Source organism: Aotus nancymaae, unplaced genomic scaffold (genome assembly GCF_030222135.1).
Source record: "Aotus nancymaae isolate 86718 unplaced genomic scaffold, 86718_ANA_hifiasm-v0.15.2.pri h1tg000022l_1, whole genome shotgun sequence".
In the NCBI taxonomy this organism is placed as follows: domain Eukaryota; kingdom Metazoa; phylum Chordata; class Mammalia; order Primates; family Aotidae; genus Aotus; species Aotus nancymaae.
Genome location: NW_026988435.1, coordinates 25471197 through 25488890, shown reverse-complemented (window position 1 = coordinate 25488890; position 17694 = coordinate 25471197). Strand labels below are relative to the sequence as shown.

General features: G+C 38.9%; 1 protein-coding gene across 2 annotated transcripts in view; it reads right to left on the bottom strand.

The window, feature by feature from the left end:
• Positions 1–11836, bottom strand: part of NCAM2 (neural cell adhesion molecule 2) — a 532134-nt gene extending 520298 nt beyond the window's left edge. For both annotated transcript variants that reach the window (XM_012475013.3, XM_012475014.3), the window contains exon 1: positions 11627–11836. In XM_012475013.3, coding sequence (XP_012330436.2) covers positions 11627–11681 — 55 coding nt within the window. In that variant the 5' untranslated portion in view covers positions 11682–11836. The remainder of the gene's footprint in view (positions 1–11626) is intronic.
• Between the last annotated feature and the right edge of the window lie 5858 nt (positions 11837–17694).

The window sequence follows — 17694 nt, the reverse complement described above, 5'->3', positions numbered from 1 at the left end:
GCTCTATCGACACAGCAGACATTTACTATTGACCATATCTAATCTAGTTAATTATACCATTATCAACATATTATATCTCCCTCATTTATTTATATATTTCAATACATATCCTGAAAAGTTTTGAGACCCCAGCTACATAACCATATCCTATGCCTCAGATAAAGCTTCAAAATAACATATCTTACAAAGATCTGAGTTTTCTCTATTCCAAGCCTAATTAATTTTCAGTGAGAACATAAGATCAGGGATAAGGTGATTCATCTTTGTTAATTCTCCTGAGTTAAATAAAAACTGTGACTTTATTATTTTATAGATGTTCATATATTTATGGAAGATTTGCTATATGCACGGCTGTGACATAAACAAAATGTGTGAAATAAACACAGAGTCCAACATATATTTCCAATGAAACAAATAATTATACAAATGCAAAAGTAATAAGCTTTTTAAAACCAGTCAATTTGGTTCACTCCTGCCAGGTAATATCTTAAATACGCATTCAGCATATATTTGCTGGGCTTCTATGTTCTGTGAATACACATATGAATTTAGAGCACATTCTCTATTCTCTGTATTCAAATAAATTGTATTTAATGGGAAGCTATTAGGCAAAGGCATTCTTGTTCCCATGGAGTTCACATGGAAGGTCACAGTAGAGTATCACAAGTTTAAAATGCAGAATTCAGGTATATTATCTCATCTTTGATTGACTCCGGAAAGCCTTTAACAATGACTGGTATAAGCAATTAATTAATATTTGTTGAAAGAACTGATGTGCACAGTAATGAGCGATGAGGCTGAGAGAACAGGACTGTGTAAATGAGTACAAGGCAAAAGTACTGACAGTTCTAAGTCAAACACTCCCAAATAATTCAAACAAAAGGTAGATAGCTAATTAAAATTAATGGCGTCTTATAAACATAGTCCCAAAGTAAACTCTGAAGAAGATAATGATATAAAATATGTTTCATATCAATAAGTAATTTTTGGTAACTGCTTCATGGATATGAGTTAAACAAACCTTTAAGTGAAATCAGAAACATTGTAATAGGAAAATATGATGTACCTAGAGTACAATATTTATATCAAGTCTGGCCCTACCATTTTTTAAACTTTCTTTTTGGGCAAGTAATTTTGTCCTTTTGAAGTTTATTATACTATTCTAAATCAAAAACACTATTTACCTTTCAGGATAACAGTGTGACTTCATTAGGTAAATTTAAATTGACTACAAGTGTTTTGTCAATATGTCTCACAATGCATAGTACAGACATTTAAAAATATTACGTCATAGTATAACTCTTACCTTTTGATGATTCAAAAGTTTTACCTGGTGTAACAATTAGTGTGTAATCTATAGAAGAAGTAGTATAAAGCCAATTTTTGTTGCTAAATGGTATGATAAAGAGTGAACATGATTAAAAACATGCTTAACTTCAGCAAGTATCAGAAAGTTTTAACTGATTTCTCTAAGTAAATAATTTTTTAAAATCAAAAGCATGTAAATGTCACTGATCAAAATATATGGGACATACCTCACTGTATATATTAATCTTCACATAATCTGTTCTTAGCATTTCTCTCATGCATGATACTTACAAAGTTACTGCTAGAACACAGAAATTCAACTTCTTTGTTCAGGCAGTGAGTAGTAGAGAATAATAATCAGAAAACAAGTAAGTGAGACAACAGACATAAAAATAATCAGAAAATCTAGTATTAGAGATGTCAGAGGCATCTGAATCAGAGCAACTCCATCTTGAATAGTGACTGGGTAAAATAAGGCTGAGAACTACTGGACTGCATTCCCAGATGGTTAGGCATTCTAAGTCACAGGATGAGATAGGAGGTTGGCACAAGATACAGGTCATAAAGACCTTGCTGATAAAACAGGATGCAGTAAAGAAGCCGGCCAAAACCTGCTGAAACAAAGATGGCAATGATAGTGGCCTCTGGTCACTCTCACAGATCACTATATACTAGTTATAATGCATTAACATGCTAAAAGACACTCCCACCAACACCACAACAATTTACAGATGTCAGGGCAACATGCAGAAGTTACCTTATATTGTCTAAAAAGGAGAAGAACCTTCAGTTCCAGGAATTGTCCACCCCTTTTCTAGAAAATTCATGAATAATCCACCCCTGGTTTAGCATATAATGAAGAAGTAACAATAAATGGGCAACCAGCAGACCTCAGGGCTGCTCTGCCTATGGAGTAGCCATTCTTTTATTCCTTTACTTTCCTAATAAACTTTCTTTCACTTTGTGGACTTGCCCTGAATTCCTGTGTGAGCTCCGAGGACCCTCTCTTGCGTTCTGGATTGGGACCCCTTTCTGGTAACAGAGGTACCAAAAGAACTTGTTGGCAATGAACAAGTTACAATAACATTAAAAATATCCCCAAGTCCTCTCATTAATACTGAGTACAAACTATAAGTGTGCTTATGTTCTCACATTGGGACCTATTCATACTATAATATGGGCTTTAGTCATAATACATTGGCTGATTTTACAAGTAGAGACACACATTTTTGATATAGCACTGTATTTGCATCCCTGAAAATCTCTGGTGTCTGAAAACTTGTGCAGTAAAAAATATTATACTTTATGGGAAAAGACAGGATTAGGAGGCAGAACATTCAAAACCTACAGAAATCTGTAACCAAGCACTAACAAAAACCATAACAGTCTTAATTACAATACTAGTGTTAAATATAGTGAGCTCTAAGTTTCTCTTCAAAGAATCAGTATGTCAGCATGTTTGGCTCTATTATTCTCCGTTCTCCATATGAAAGTTTAACTTTCTGGTTCTCTTCGGCCTCTTGCCTCTAGTTTCAGTAAACAACTTTCCCACCAGTTCTAATCAGCAGTTTACATTGTTCCCCTGGTCACCTGCTTTGACCTGAGTCACGCCTGATCACCTGATCAGTCCTGACTCATCCTGGTCACCTGGTTTGACCTGAGTCAACATTAGTTACCTGTCCCTTAACTGTCCTTCCTGCCAAACTGCTCACTCTGTCACTCTGGCTCATACCCCTGCTCCTTTTAAAATTGCCAGTTGACATTAGCTTAGACTGTGCAGTTCAACCCTAGCCAATAGGGGAACAACACAGCAGTAGGGGCTACCTGCATCAGGGATAGGAAACCCTTCCCCTCTCCTGTTTAGGTATGTTCTCACCATTGTTCATTTGTGAGACGCACCCTTCTACAGAAGTAAATTGCCTTGCTGAGAAATTTCCTTGTCTGAGCCCTAGTTCCTCTCTTCAGCACTGAGGAACAAGCATTTGATTCTAACACTAGCATAGTTAAATCTCTGCTGGTATTTGCACCTTGCTTTCCCACCCTCTCTCAGGATGCAATGCCTGAAGGGTATTCACTTTAAATTGCAAACTATGATCCACAGTGTAGCCTTTAAAAAATAAAGACAACAAAGTAAACAAAAAACAAACATTATTTTTCACCAGGCAAACTGACTTCCCAGCTTCTTCAGTTGCACTTTCAACTTCTCCCGATGCCTATTACACTGGAAATCAAGATGTTCATAAAGCTACTAAGTAAATGAATACTTGTACTAAAGGAAGTCTTTTGAGTTGATTTTTTCATACTTTTTTCCTTAATGTCTGCATAACTTGCTAAGGCTTTTTCCTTAATTGTGAGAAAGCCTGGTTCTTGATCATTTAAAAATTAATGAGCAATTAATGAGCAGAGAAAATCATATATGGATCAACACAACTTTTTTTTTTTGAGATGGAGTCTCACTTTGTCACCCAGGCTGGAGTGCAGTGGTGGAATCTCTGCTCCCTGCCACCTCTGCCTCCCAGGCTCAAGTGATTCTCCAACATCAGCCTTCCAAGTAGCTGGGGTACTGAGGGATGTGCCACCATGTCCAGCTATTTTTGAATTTTTGGTAAAGACGGGGATTTGCCACGTTGCCCAGGCTGGTTTCAAACTCCTAATCTCAAGTGATCTGCCAGCCTTGGCCTCCCAAAATGCTGGGATTGTAGATGTGAGCCACTACTTCCAACCCAGGGATCAACACAATTTCTGCATTCTAACATATCATCTCCCTGTTTATCAATGGTGTAACAAAGTAAGATGCACTAAAGAAACAAACACTATAGCCAAAAAAAAAAACTGAATCATATCTTAAATGTATTTAATATTCTTTGGTATAAATGCGAATACCAACCTAAAAAAGGGAATTAAAATCTCCGGGCATATCAGTCGCTCTCAATCCCAGGAACGTCATCTATCAAATGTGATTTAATCAGGATTCAATGAGATAATGAGTAAAAATGTTCAATACAGCTCTCTGGCATAGAGAAGGTGCTCAAAAATATTAGTCCTTTTTCCCTCTTTGGATATTAATAGAAAAAATGTTTAAACTTTATATATTCAATACCAAAAATCTTTTTTCATGTAAGTTTTTAGGGGTTTTTCTTTTTTTGGTTTCTCCTTATTTTTATTTTGTTTTGGTTTGCCAGTGTTAAAAAGATAAAGAAACTACAAATAAAACAGAGAAAATGATTTAAATGAAGAATATATAATGAAATGAATTTTACCTACATACTTCTGAGATTTTACCCAAAATTCCAGATCTATACTATACAACATTTAAAGTATAAATGGGGATGGAAAAACAAGATAGAAACACATAAACAAATAAAACTAAAGAAATTATTCAGAAGAATTGGCCAATAAAAAGATCAACAGTTTCCATTTTCAAATTTATTGACATTTTTATCTAGATGTGCCATGAATACAGCAAACGACATATAATTTAAAAAATAACAAACAAGTTAAAAATTATTTAAAATGGGAGTATTTTTTATTTATTTTTCCTATTTCTATTAAGATATAACCTTTTTTTACTGTTAAATAGACTTAAAACTTCATGTGGCACCTTCATGCCGACTTCTCAGTTTGTATTTGTCCCTAAGATCCTATTAAGTCTTCCACAGACACATGTCATGTCCACTCACTCATTTTTCTTTTCTTCTGGTCTATCCTACACATGGCCAGTAGACTTAAAAACAAACCAAAGTTTATCATGCTACTCTCCTGCCCAAACAATGGCTCCCAAAGATCTAACAAGCGTCAAAAACGGCTTGGCCTCAAGGTTGTTCTATCTTCCATTTCCACCAACATTTCCATAATTGAGTGCAGGGGCCCAAACTGCTTAACGAATCCTTGGATTCATCAAACTGGATTATTTCTGTTCTCTCAACAGGTACCTCCTTTCTTACAATTTGTTCACTCATTTTTTTTTTCCTCCTTGTATTAATAATTTTCTCCATTTACTCTCACTATGTTGAAGCCCTTTCAATTTCATTGAATGGCAACGTGATGTCCTGGCAAGAGGCTAGGCTTTGGATATGTCCCAAATGCAAATCCTTATTTCCAAGCAGTTAAACTTTAGACAGTGATTTAAACTCCCTATGTCTTATGGCCTTCATATACAAAGGAAGGATAATCATTATATTAATAACAGGATAATAGAAGATTATGGCAAGAGAACCTGTCAGTTAGTAAACACAATCATTTTTGGCTTGTTCTAGGCACTAAACTCCTAAGGACTCAGACTACTTAATGTTTAATTAATTATGTAATATATTTTGTCATTTTATAATATTTTGTTGAACAATTTATGTTATCTCTCACATGTTTATTTGGCTTTTTAAATTTATATTATTTGTTTTTGCAATTATCAACACTGAATTCTTCACACACAAATAAATTTTTAAAAAATGAATCAACAATGCATTAAAAATAGGTATTCAACTAGAAGTTGAAAAATCTACTCCTAATTCCAGATAACTACAAAAATAAGTGATACAGGCAAATCAGATAATTCTTCTGCACCTCAGTTTCTTCATCCATAAAACAAAGCTAATAGTCCCTTGACTCATTGATAATTGTAAGTTATAAGGTGACAAAAAGCACTTTGCACAAGTGGTCTGTACTGTTAGAAGGTGCTGATATTATACTCATTTTAAGGCCTCAAAAAGTGCTTGTTATTTGATTAACTGACAAAATGGCACCAAATTTAAGTATGTCTTACTTTGAGATGAAGACATATTAGATTCATTTAAATAAAATCTATGAACAAGTTTGGTGTTAGGAGAACTGAAGAGTTTGGAGACTGCAGCTCTAGTAATTAACTCTTTAACTTTTCTGTTTGATCTTTAGTAAGTCATTTATCTTAATTATGTGCCAATACTAAGCCTCTTGGTGTTTAACACCAGCCTGATGTTGGTCCATAGAAAGGATTCATGATACAAAAAAGGCAAATCATTCCTCAAAACTTTTACTGCCATCTGCTGGCTAATGGTAAAAATAAATATGTGTTCCATCGCTAGGACAATAAGTGGAGCCCCCTGGAGTTGTTCTTCACACACTTATGCAACCACTCCTAGGAATGCTGTCTAATGAGGTGTCTGGGACACATCAGGTATTCTGTAAATGTTAGATAAATGAATAAATGATGAATGAGTCACCTCATTAATAAGTAATCTCTGTTCCTTTGATATTCTTTTCTAATCACAGAGCAGCTTATGATTATCTTTTTAAATTATATAATTAAATGTTTATAAACCACAAATTTATCTATATGTACATTATTAAAAAATATAAATAAAGCCTAGCATAGTAGAGTTGACATTTGCAAAGTGCCTGCCTATAAATATTTATTGTCACAATTGCTCCTCATGGCTGAGCATCAAGGTCAACTGGCCAGATTTTTTAATGTCAAATTTTCAAATAAGCAAATAGTGGTTCTAAGGGTGTAAGTTGCTTCTTCAAGGTTGAGAGACTCTTAGTAGCCTAGGTCTTCTGATTCCAAATCCAATGAATTTTCTTCAACCCCGTGAATTTTAATAAATCCAATGGAGTCAAGAAAACTTTGATCAATTGACCTGAAATTCTTCAAACTATAATGTTTTGATTGCTAGCTATGCTTATAAATATTCTCAAAATTCCCCATTACCTCTCTTCAATATTTAAATCCAAACATCTTGATTTAAATTAAAGACGTTTCATTACATCATAGCTTTCTACAATGTCTTATAATGACTGATGAATTGTTAGTGGCACAGTGAATATAGGAAATCAGGAAATATGTTGATCTATTTGGGATTAGTACTATTATTATAACTGTAAATTATTAAAAGTTATTAAAATATTTAAAAGAGCATCAGAGAGAAGCACTTTTATTCGTTGAACAATTAGAGATAGCTTGGCTCTATAAAGTGCAGAAATATTACATTTAATAAAAGCATAAAAGCACTGGTTACATCTTAAAGTATTCTCCTATCACGTAATTTGGAAAATTAAAACGTATTTATAATTTTTTAAATAGGCCTTTCCTCAGTTTAAATGGGATTGTATAAAGGGCACACTACATTTAAAATTTAGGACAATAAAATTTGAAAAACAATGACAGTCCCTTGATAATATTAAAATTATTAAATTAATTTTGCATACACCAACACTCAGAGGATTAATTTCATTTTGGGGGGAAAGAAGGCAATTCAGACTCACTCTATCAGTTATGGAGCACTTTTCTTCACGCTCTCAAAAATTAATTGCTGTGAGAGATGACTCTGAGATAAGTTACAATGATTTCCCAAATGTTAAAAGACAAAAAAAGCAGGTGGACCAGTTCTAGAGTCTTCAGACTGTCGATCCTGTTACTACTGCACTGATTCCACACAAGGACAGGCAAAAACAAATTACATGTTCAGCTTGGTTACTAGCTTCAATCTCTGTAGCTCATTTCTCAGTTTCATTACTAACTAGCTTTCTTTTTGAAAGAAGGCCATTTTATTTAGAAAATCATATGAAGTCTAACTTTCTTTTGGTCCTGAATGAGGTTCCTTTGTTCCATTAATTGCTTCTCTAGAAGGACATTACCTCGGGGAGAACATTAGTTCCCTGTGTCATTGAAAAGACTCATCTGACACTCCCGGGACCCACCAACTTCCCTTCTGGCTCTCGGAGCTCCTATTCTGCATTAAATGTAAAGTGAGAAAATGCTCTGCTTAACTCCTTTGATATGAAGCAGGGAGGGAAATCCTCTGGGTTACTCTTTGACAATAAAAATAATAATTTACATTAGCCTATCTTCCCCAAGTGCAAAAGAAGACCCAGTTGATTTAATAGAAACTTTGTACAAAGAGGCCGATATCAAAGAATGAGAGCAGAGCAGATAGAAAAAGGATCTGAGAGAGGCTGGAGCCATGTAACAGCCTAGACAGAAGATGAGTTTGTGGAGATCTCTCCCGTAATCTTCAAACTAGTAGACACTCACACACCTGTGCTCTATTTTTAGAAGGTGCATTTCTCTAATGTACAATGACTTACTAGACCTTCACCAAAGAGAGTAACTGTAAGTAGATGACTGGTTTAACTAATCAACTGGGCAATTCACCCCTCCTTTCCTCACGATTTTGCCTTAGGTAAGTGTTCTAAGTAGGTATGTTTGAACTTGAATTGCAGGAGAGATGAATAGCCTTATTCTTACCTTAGGTTTTAGTATAACAGTGCTTCTATTTTATATATATGAACATCCAGGAAAAAAATGCTTATTAATCACACTTGCTTAATTTTTAAAGGAAGAAGAAAGTAATTTTAAAAATGTAAAAGGTCTCATGAAAGCAACCCATACACACTACAGTTTGGGAGTTTGAATAAACAAAGATCCAAATGGCAAATGCAGTTAATCAGAAACTGAAGTTATCACTGGAGATTTATGATTACCAAGGCTGTGACCAAGTTTCGAACACAAAGAAAAAATAATTGCAGAAGTTACAGAATTACAGAATTTTCTTTCCATTGACCATTAAATTGAGACTTGACAATAACATTCTAATGTCACTTCATTAGACATTAATCTTGCAGTGGAAATGAGAGACTTTTAAAGGAGTATTTCTGCTACAATAAAAAAAGCATCTTACTACTATACAACAATAAGGTTGTGTTGGGAGTTATAAGTAACTATTAGGCCTCGTTATCTAATCATAGTATTGACATTCACTTGTTAGTCAGTTTCTCACTTAATGTCATTTTCTCCTATTCAACTGCTGTAGTTCAAAACGTTTTGACTCCTGAAAAGGGAATATATCATTGTTGCCTTTCCCCAGTCTAACTGCACACCACTTTCCAAAGCAATAGCTTCAATCATGCTTCATAAAATCCCCTGCAAGTATATTGTTGGACACATAAATCAGCAAGCTGGGATTTTAGTAGTTCTAAGGCAAGACCAGGGATCACTGACTGGTGGCTTTCCACGGCCCTCTTTACAAGAGAATAAACAAAATTATGAGTGACACTGATAGTGGGTCTGATACTTGCTGCTACATCCTTGATTCGAGAACAAAACACTAGCATAGAGGAATTGGACCCCAGGGTGAGGGTCTCTATCTCCAAGCATCTCTGACTTCATCAGGACACATGCATAGAAGTACTACATGTTCTTTTTCACAAAAGCTAGGTCCCTCTGTTATGCATCTATGCCTCTCTGAGTATCATGCATTGTGAAATTGTACTAGATAGAGCGATCCTTACAATGATGGTCTCCTTCCACCCTGTTTCATTACAGTGAATATGTGTTCCCCTTCAGAGATGCTTGTCTCTGAGTGCCTCTTCATAACCATCTTGTATTCTGACTTATAAATTAGCTGAATCACAATTTCACATCTATGTTACATATACACATCCAAATTTTGTGTTTCTGTATATTAGCTAAACCTATATATCTAAACATTTCTAGATTTCCTATGTATCCAAATGCCAACACACTTAGCCTCTGCAATGATAAATTCAGACTCCACAACTGAGACGTTTTTCTTCTCCAAACCACTCACAATGTAATCATAAGTCTGCATAAACTTGCGTCCTAGTATGCCCCCATGCTGCTCCACACTATCTACACTTACTTAATTGCAGTTGTATTTTAACTGCAATTTTCAGGCATTGTTTCCTAGTACTCAAAAATACCTGTTTATGCTGTAAATGAACAGTTAAACACAATCAGCAGCTATCTGAAAATTAAAGCAGCCTATCTGCAGGACATATGTGTATGGTGATATTTGCTTAAGAACCACTAGATTAAGGAATGGGCTAATATTAGCTTCAGATGGACATAGCTGCAATTTTGCTAAGACCAAAATATTTCATACTCTATGTTAGGAGTGGGAAATGAGCAGAATCTTATCAAGACACTTTATTACGAACTATAGCAATACCCAACATTTGCATACTGATTTCTGAACATTAAATCTGCATCCAATCGTGTTTCATCAGCCACTAACACTATAGCTGTGGGGAGGAGAAGGGCAGAGAAAGGAAGGCTTCACATCCAAAATGTCAAGCCCTGCTGAGGAATGATAGAAGGACTCTGTGGAAGAGCAGAAACAACCGTCTTCCGGGCTTAAAATGGAGTTCTACCACCCCCTGCTGGACCAAACGAGCAATACAGAAGAGGCTAAAAATGCTTAGAATTGAATATTGTGGGGATATTTTAACTTGTCTTGTAATTTATTTCTTTTTTTTAGAAAAAAACCAATGTCACGCTACACTAATAACATAACATTCTTTGCAATCATTACCTATCTCAATATTACAGCTTTTTTATTTTTTCTTTAAAGACTTTCACCAATGCAGGTTTTAGCATTTTCTGTCCCTAATTAAATGTCCAAACTTGTCTGGACAGTTGAAAATGCTTCCATTTATTGTAAATATATTTCATGTGCATGTTTACAGTCTAAACAATCTGATCAATTCATCTCTATCTCTGTACAAACAGTGATAGCTTCCACAAATTCCCTCTCAGGTTATCCTACCAGGCTATTCATTTTTTTTTTTTTTTAAGAGATAAAAGCTCCCACCTTCTCCACAACCCCCAAAATCCTTTACAGGTGTAATTACAATCTAATGTCATAAAATTATTCCACCTTTCTGTATTAATAAGGGGTTGGGGGTCAAAATGAATGACTGCAACACATCCCTAGTTTTATCCATTTGCTTTCTTACACACAATATCCATCGCCTCTCTCTTAGTTTCCAACAGAAATAAGCCATCATCATTCATTTCATAGTTAGAAATTAAGGTTTTGGAAAAGGGGTGAAAAAAAAGTCTCCAAGAATCGAATGTCTTGCACACAACAGATATTCTGCAAATGAGTTTAACGCTGATAGTTTTTGCTGCTTCTGTAAAACACCATCGTGCCCTTTCCTTCCGCAACCTCAGATATTTCACTGTTAACACACACCAACATACTCATCCAATTTTTGATCATGAAAATAAGAGAAAGCCAAAATCTCAGAGAGAGAGAGACAGAGAGAGAGAAAAAAAAAGAAGAAGCCGTTTCCCTGGATATCCTGCTCACTGATACCCCCTCTCCAATTCTGTATTTTACCTTCTCTTATTTAGGGGTCTACACACAACAGATACAATTTTAGGGGCAGCTAGAGAAAGAACGAAAATAACCCTAACTACCACAACAACAATAACTGTAACTTTAGTTCTTTCATTTAATTCTTCCTGCGCCCCCCGCTTTGCCTCTCTTGGCTGGGTGGAAGGGGGAGGGAAAGTAAATGCAATAAAGCACCACACTCTTACCTTGCCCGCTACTGACAAGCAACCCGAGCAGGTAGAAGGAGAGGAGGAGGCTCATGTTCAGGACGTGACAGCGGTGGACAGTTTCAAAGTTATTAAGTCCAGCCCTGGAGAGAGAACCCTTCGCTGCCCCGGCCGCCTCTGCTCGAGCCGCCGCCGCCGCTTCCGGGGTGCCCCAGCCGCCCGCAGCCCGCGCGCTCCTCCTCGCAAAGTGACTGCAAGCTCCGCTCCTGCCGCACTATATCCAGGCAGCAGCGGCGGCAGCGGCGGCAGAAGCAGCAGCAGCAGCGGCCGCCGCGGCGGCAGTAGAGCCGGGCGGGGAGGGCGGGCGGGCGGCGGCGGCGGCGGGGGCGGGGGCGCGGCGCGGGAGGTGCGGCCGAGGCGTATCCCTCCGCGCCTCACGGCAGCCGCTCTCCCGCGAGGCGCGCGGCCCTCGGATTCGTCCGCAGTCGAGCTGGAAGCCACGGGTTCGGTCCCCGGTGCCTCCAGCTAGAGGGGCGGCCGAGATCGCGACGGTGCCACTCGCCCGCAGGCCATCCGCACGTTCGTGGACGCCCTGAGCCGAGAAGGGCGTGGGGATGGGGGCAGCCTGGAGCTCCTTCACAGCCGCCGGCCACCTCGGGGCAGCTGAGCTGATGCTGATGCAGATGCAGATGCTGATGCTGATAGTGATACTGATACTGCAGGCGGCCGCCCGGCCCTGCACCCCTAGCACGTCCCGGCTCAACGGAATGGGGGCTCTGGAGGCGGGCGGTGTGTCCCGCAGCTCTTATCCCTTTAGGGCGAGGGAGGAGGGGGATTCTATGTCTCTGCGTGGACCTCCCTCTCCCTCTCTCGCTCAAACCTGGAGCCGGCTGGCACCTTGCGCGGCCGTCCCCTTCCCACGCTCCCCACCCCGCCGCGGCAGAGGGGAAGCAGTCGTCCCCTAGAGTCTACACCGTCCGTCTCCTCGGGCGCTAGAGGGTGGGCGGAAAAATCATGTACAGAGTGTTTCCTCCACATCTCGACCCACTACTGTTGGGGGCGGCAGGTTAAGGGAGAGGCATTGGGGAGGGGGCGAGCCGCGGGCGGAGCTGCGTTCAACTCAGCCCCAGCTGTGTCCTTAGAGGCCTGAAGTCTCTCCTGGCCTCACCCCTCTGGCTCTGCCCTAGGTCCCAGTGCGCTGCACTGGCCAGATGCCGGCCAGGGGTGCACCGAGGGAGGTCTGCAAAGATGAGTTGGGGTGGGGAGCCGGTTCCCTCCCCAGATCGGTGCCCCACCCCCAACACCCAAGTACACGCGTGTGTGCGCGAGTGTCAATTGAAGTGAGGCAGCCGTGGCAAGCGCCCAGAACTAACTCTCTGCTCCCTGAGATTGGGGCGTACTGTTATTTCTCCTGGAAGTGTAGGAAAATGTGAGATTAAGGTCACATCTTCTGCAAGAGCTGTAGAAGGCAGAATGACCGGCCCTGGAGGGTGGGGGAGGCGTGCGTGACAATCTGGCCTGGGGTCACCGCAACCTGCAGGAGCGGACAATGGGTCCTTTGATCTGCACTTTCCCTCTGGCTCCTTAGAGAACTCAACTGCCTCGCCCCAGACTGTGCTAGGAACCTAGCTCCTTCCTTATCAGCGAGGACATATAAATAGCCGGGGTGAGCGCGGAGATAAGAAATGTTGCAGAGCTCAGAATCCGGCCCCTGCCTGAGGATTTCATGCTGAAATGGTCACTGCCCGCAGGGAGGGTAGGGGGCCGGAGTAGACATAGGCTAACATGCATAGGGAGATACCGTCTGCGATTTGCCCTCCCCGGGCAGAGTGGTTTATACAGATGATTTACCTACTTTGAATCCTGGGATGGGGTTATTGGGAAGAGAGGAGGGGAAAGGCGGCCCTCAACTCGCACCATCGCTAAACTCCTATAAGCAATGGCCCTCTCAGCACCTCACAGCTCGAGAACCTCTGCTTCCCTCTTGATCTTATAGCGATGTATTTAGAAAGTTATTTTGCCAAGGTACCCTTCTCACACCCTTTACTGGCTCTAGAATGCACTAACCACACTTCAGTAAGCTCATAGTCAGCTCTTTGCAGGAAAGGGTGGAAGTAGCACATTTATAGATGTGGAAAGCCAGTGATTCTTTTATTTACTCCCATTCTTCACGTCTTTTGGGCATTGAAAAATGCTACACAGTAGGCCTTCTATATCCACAGCTCTACATCCTCAGAGTCTACCAGCCATGGATGAAAAATAATTTTAAAAAATGAAACAATGATACAATTAAAATAGCAAGTAAAAATACAGCAAAGTAACTATTTACAAAGCATTTGCATTATACAATGTATTACACCTAATCCAGAGATGAGGTAATATGCAGGACAAGATTATATGCAAATATTATACTATTTTATATAAGAGACTTGAGCACCCAAGGATCAGTGAGAGGATTGGAACTAGTCCCCCTGTGGATACCAAAGGATGATTGCAACACACACACACACACAGACAAAGACACACACACACACAATCACAGAAGGTAGTTAAAAGAATACTACCTGTGTCAAATAGCATCTTCACACAATCTGCCATCTTTCAACCTGACACTGGGATTGGCCAAGTGCCTGTCACACACACATAGAGGCACACTTGTTAATCAGGTGGAAATATTGACAACTGGATTCTCCTCTGTGTTATTAGAAGTCAAATTACTTTTGTCTTAGGCAATGGGTTAAACCATGCCAGAGGAAAATGTGACTGGTATCCTGTAAGATAATTTAGATAGTAAGTCTTCTTAGAGTGAGGTTAGGAAGATGGTAGCAATAAGCTATTGGACAAGAATGAAATTTTTGATTAGAAGTTTGTATCATAAGACTGTGCCCAGACTCCTCTGTGTGTGTGTGTGTGTGTGTGTGTGTGTGTGTGTGTGTGTGAGAGAGAGAGACAGAGGAAACGGGAGAGAAAAAGAGAGAGACAGAGGAAAAGAGAGAGAGAGAGCGCATCTGTGTGTATGGAAAAGATAAATGGACAAACCCTTGGTATTGAAGAATATACAAAGAAAGGTGACACGGCTATTAATCCAGCCCCTCAACTTGCTAATAGTCACTTTTTGAAGATAACAGGCATAAGCACACAATTCAATCATATAAATCAGCTTTTAAAAAATGCCACAAGAAAAGTGAAAATGCACTGCTGTTGTAGCAGAAGAAGAGTGGATCATTTCTGAATAGAGGATTAAGAAAGGATTCGTGAAGTTTTGAGGAAAGCGGAGAAATTAGATAGGTAGGGACGTGGGCAGGGCAGAGAAAAACTTAAGCAAAGCCTGGGGGTGTGAAACCACACAGCATGTGTGGAGAGCAGAAAGAAGTCTAATTTGAAAAAAGCACAGAGTGTAAAATACAAGGTGGGAGAGAGTTATGCTAACAAATTTGATATTCACAGCCTCTCACAATGTAAGTCCTGGCATGCACAGTCAGAAAAAGTTAGGATGGTTCTCTCCATCCCGGGGGCTACAGGCCTGTTTGTGAATCATAGGCCCGCATGAGGGTTACAGTTTGAATGTGTCTATCAAAAAGCATGTGTTGGAAACTGAAATTCCAGTGCAATAATGTTGGGAGCAGGGCCTCATGGGAGGTGTTTAGATCTAGAGGATTACACCTTCATGAATGGATTTATGCTGATTATAAAAGGGCTTATGGTTGTGGGTTCCATCTCTCAGTCTCTTGAACACACTCTGTTGTTTATGTGATTCCTTCCACTATCTAATCATGGCCCTAGAAGGACCTCACCAGATGTAATCCCTTGACCCTCGGCTTCCCAGGCTCCAGAACTGTGAGCCCAATAAACTTCTATTGTTTGAAAATTACCCAGTCTGTAGTATTCTGATACAGCAGCACAAAATGAACTAAGACAATTTGAAAGCTTTCAAGGGTTTTCTCCATCTTTAGCGTAAATTTATGTTGCCATAAGGACTCAATAACAGAGTGTCATATACTAGGGAAAAAAAAAAAACCTGTCTTAACTGCTACTTTGCCAAAAGTACCTCTCCAGGGCTCTATCAGAAGCACATTTATTTCCCATTGCAGTGATAAAGTAATATGCAGCCTGACATTCACCTTAGTCAGTTCTTCTTCTTAATAGATTGACCATGTGAGGACACCATGTAGAAAAATGGCCTCTTCTCACTATTCCCCTCCACCATTTGAAAGGAGTGCTTTCTATTATGTAGACGTTGAATACTTTGATTGAATGTACCAAATGTATGAACATGAGTAAGCCATGCACAGTGTAGGATATAAAAGGTTCAGAAATGCATCCTCCCTCATCTATGTAGCTTGCAATTTGCATGTAAGACAATTTATCTACTTTTTCATCTACCCGAGGAAGTGTTTAAGAGGCATAGTTGGGGTGATAGTTATTTCATTTATAAAAATAAGAGCCAGTTGAACAGAACTTAGGAATCTATGAAAAGCTGAGTAGTAGGAAATACCAACAGGGCTGGATGCATGGTTAACTGAAAGCAGATAAATTTGATTTAAAAGAATCAATATGATGAACATAAAGGAGTAGCAGAGAGATAGAAAGCGATAAGGTGCATTATATGTGGAAATTTTCTTCTCAGAGACATTCCGCTTCTTTTGCAATCTGTTCTTGCAAAAGGCATGCAGGTTTATAATGTTCACATAGAGTCTGGGTGTGAATGATGTGCTGTGGATAGCATGTAAACATTATTTTTAAAGGCATGCAGGTTTATAATGTACACATAGAGTCTGGGCATGAATGATGTGCTGTGGACAGCATGTAAACATTATTTTTACTTGTGTATTTCTGATGTTATTTTTGTTTAATCTCTCCGTTGACAGAATTCAAGTGTGTTAAGATCATACTATTAAGAAATAGGACATTCCATGTGATCATTTATATTTTTAAGATGTCACAAACCATTATAACTATTCATTTACTTGTCTAGAAAATTGCCTGTTTTGACTTTTCTTATTGCCACAAAGGAAGAAAAATATCCAGTGTATATATAGACAGATAGCCTAAAACCTCTGTGGATAGATGATCCTGCTACTGCCTTCCCTCTCCATTAATGCGGCTTTTTTCTAATGATCGTGTCTTGGAAAATAATTTCAAATTTTTTGACACAACAACATTTTAGACCCTTTACCAGACTATTTGTGAGCATATAACAGCAACTACTTTAACGACAAGCTTTAGATTTTAACACCTTTCTTTTAAAATGTTTTACTTTCCTAGCTGTTCTATTTGAAATTAAGAACCAGAAGAGACAGATTTATGGTACTGAGGCACCCTCATTGTCACAGATTCTTACTTTTTAATTTCTTCCAAGATACATGGGGTCATTTTCCTTCATGGCTACTTCATGTTCCCTCTGGGCAAATAACTGCTCACTTCGCTCTGAAATTATGCAATAACCGCCTATAATTTGCCACTTCCCAGAATAATATTTTCTTAACTCTAAGGGGATATTATATTTTTCTTCACCAAGACATCCCTAGGAAATACAATGATGGACAGAGCAGGAAAATTGACAAACCTAGAACACGTTGACAAAACAGAGATTGATACAATTTCAAGAACATATTCAAGACAAAGTAAGATAGGGAAAAGGAATCAAGCAGCGGACAGCAATGATCCTGTTGGATGTGACAAGGATCATGATGCAATTTCAGGTTGCACATTTATTGATCACAGCACTCAGGAATCATATTTTTGTTCATAGTTAATATTGACCCAGGTGACATCTGCACAAATCCTTCTATGTGAAGGGGAGTTATTACATACCAGGTAACAATAAATCCTTCATCACTGGCAACTGATCCCATACAAACATAAGTTTGATTGATTTAGACATAACATTAATCAATTGCATTTTTACATGGCAATAAAATCAGTAATTTCATTCAAAAATCTCTTATTGCACAGAATCATTTGGTTTTTTTCCTTAATGGAGATGTGCTTCCATTAATTTTCAACTTAGATAAGAAGTTCTGTTAGTAATAGGCAAGCTAGTGGTAGCAATAAGATTCTTTTCTATATAACCAGAAATAATTAATATTCTACCTAATTAACCACCA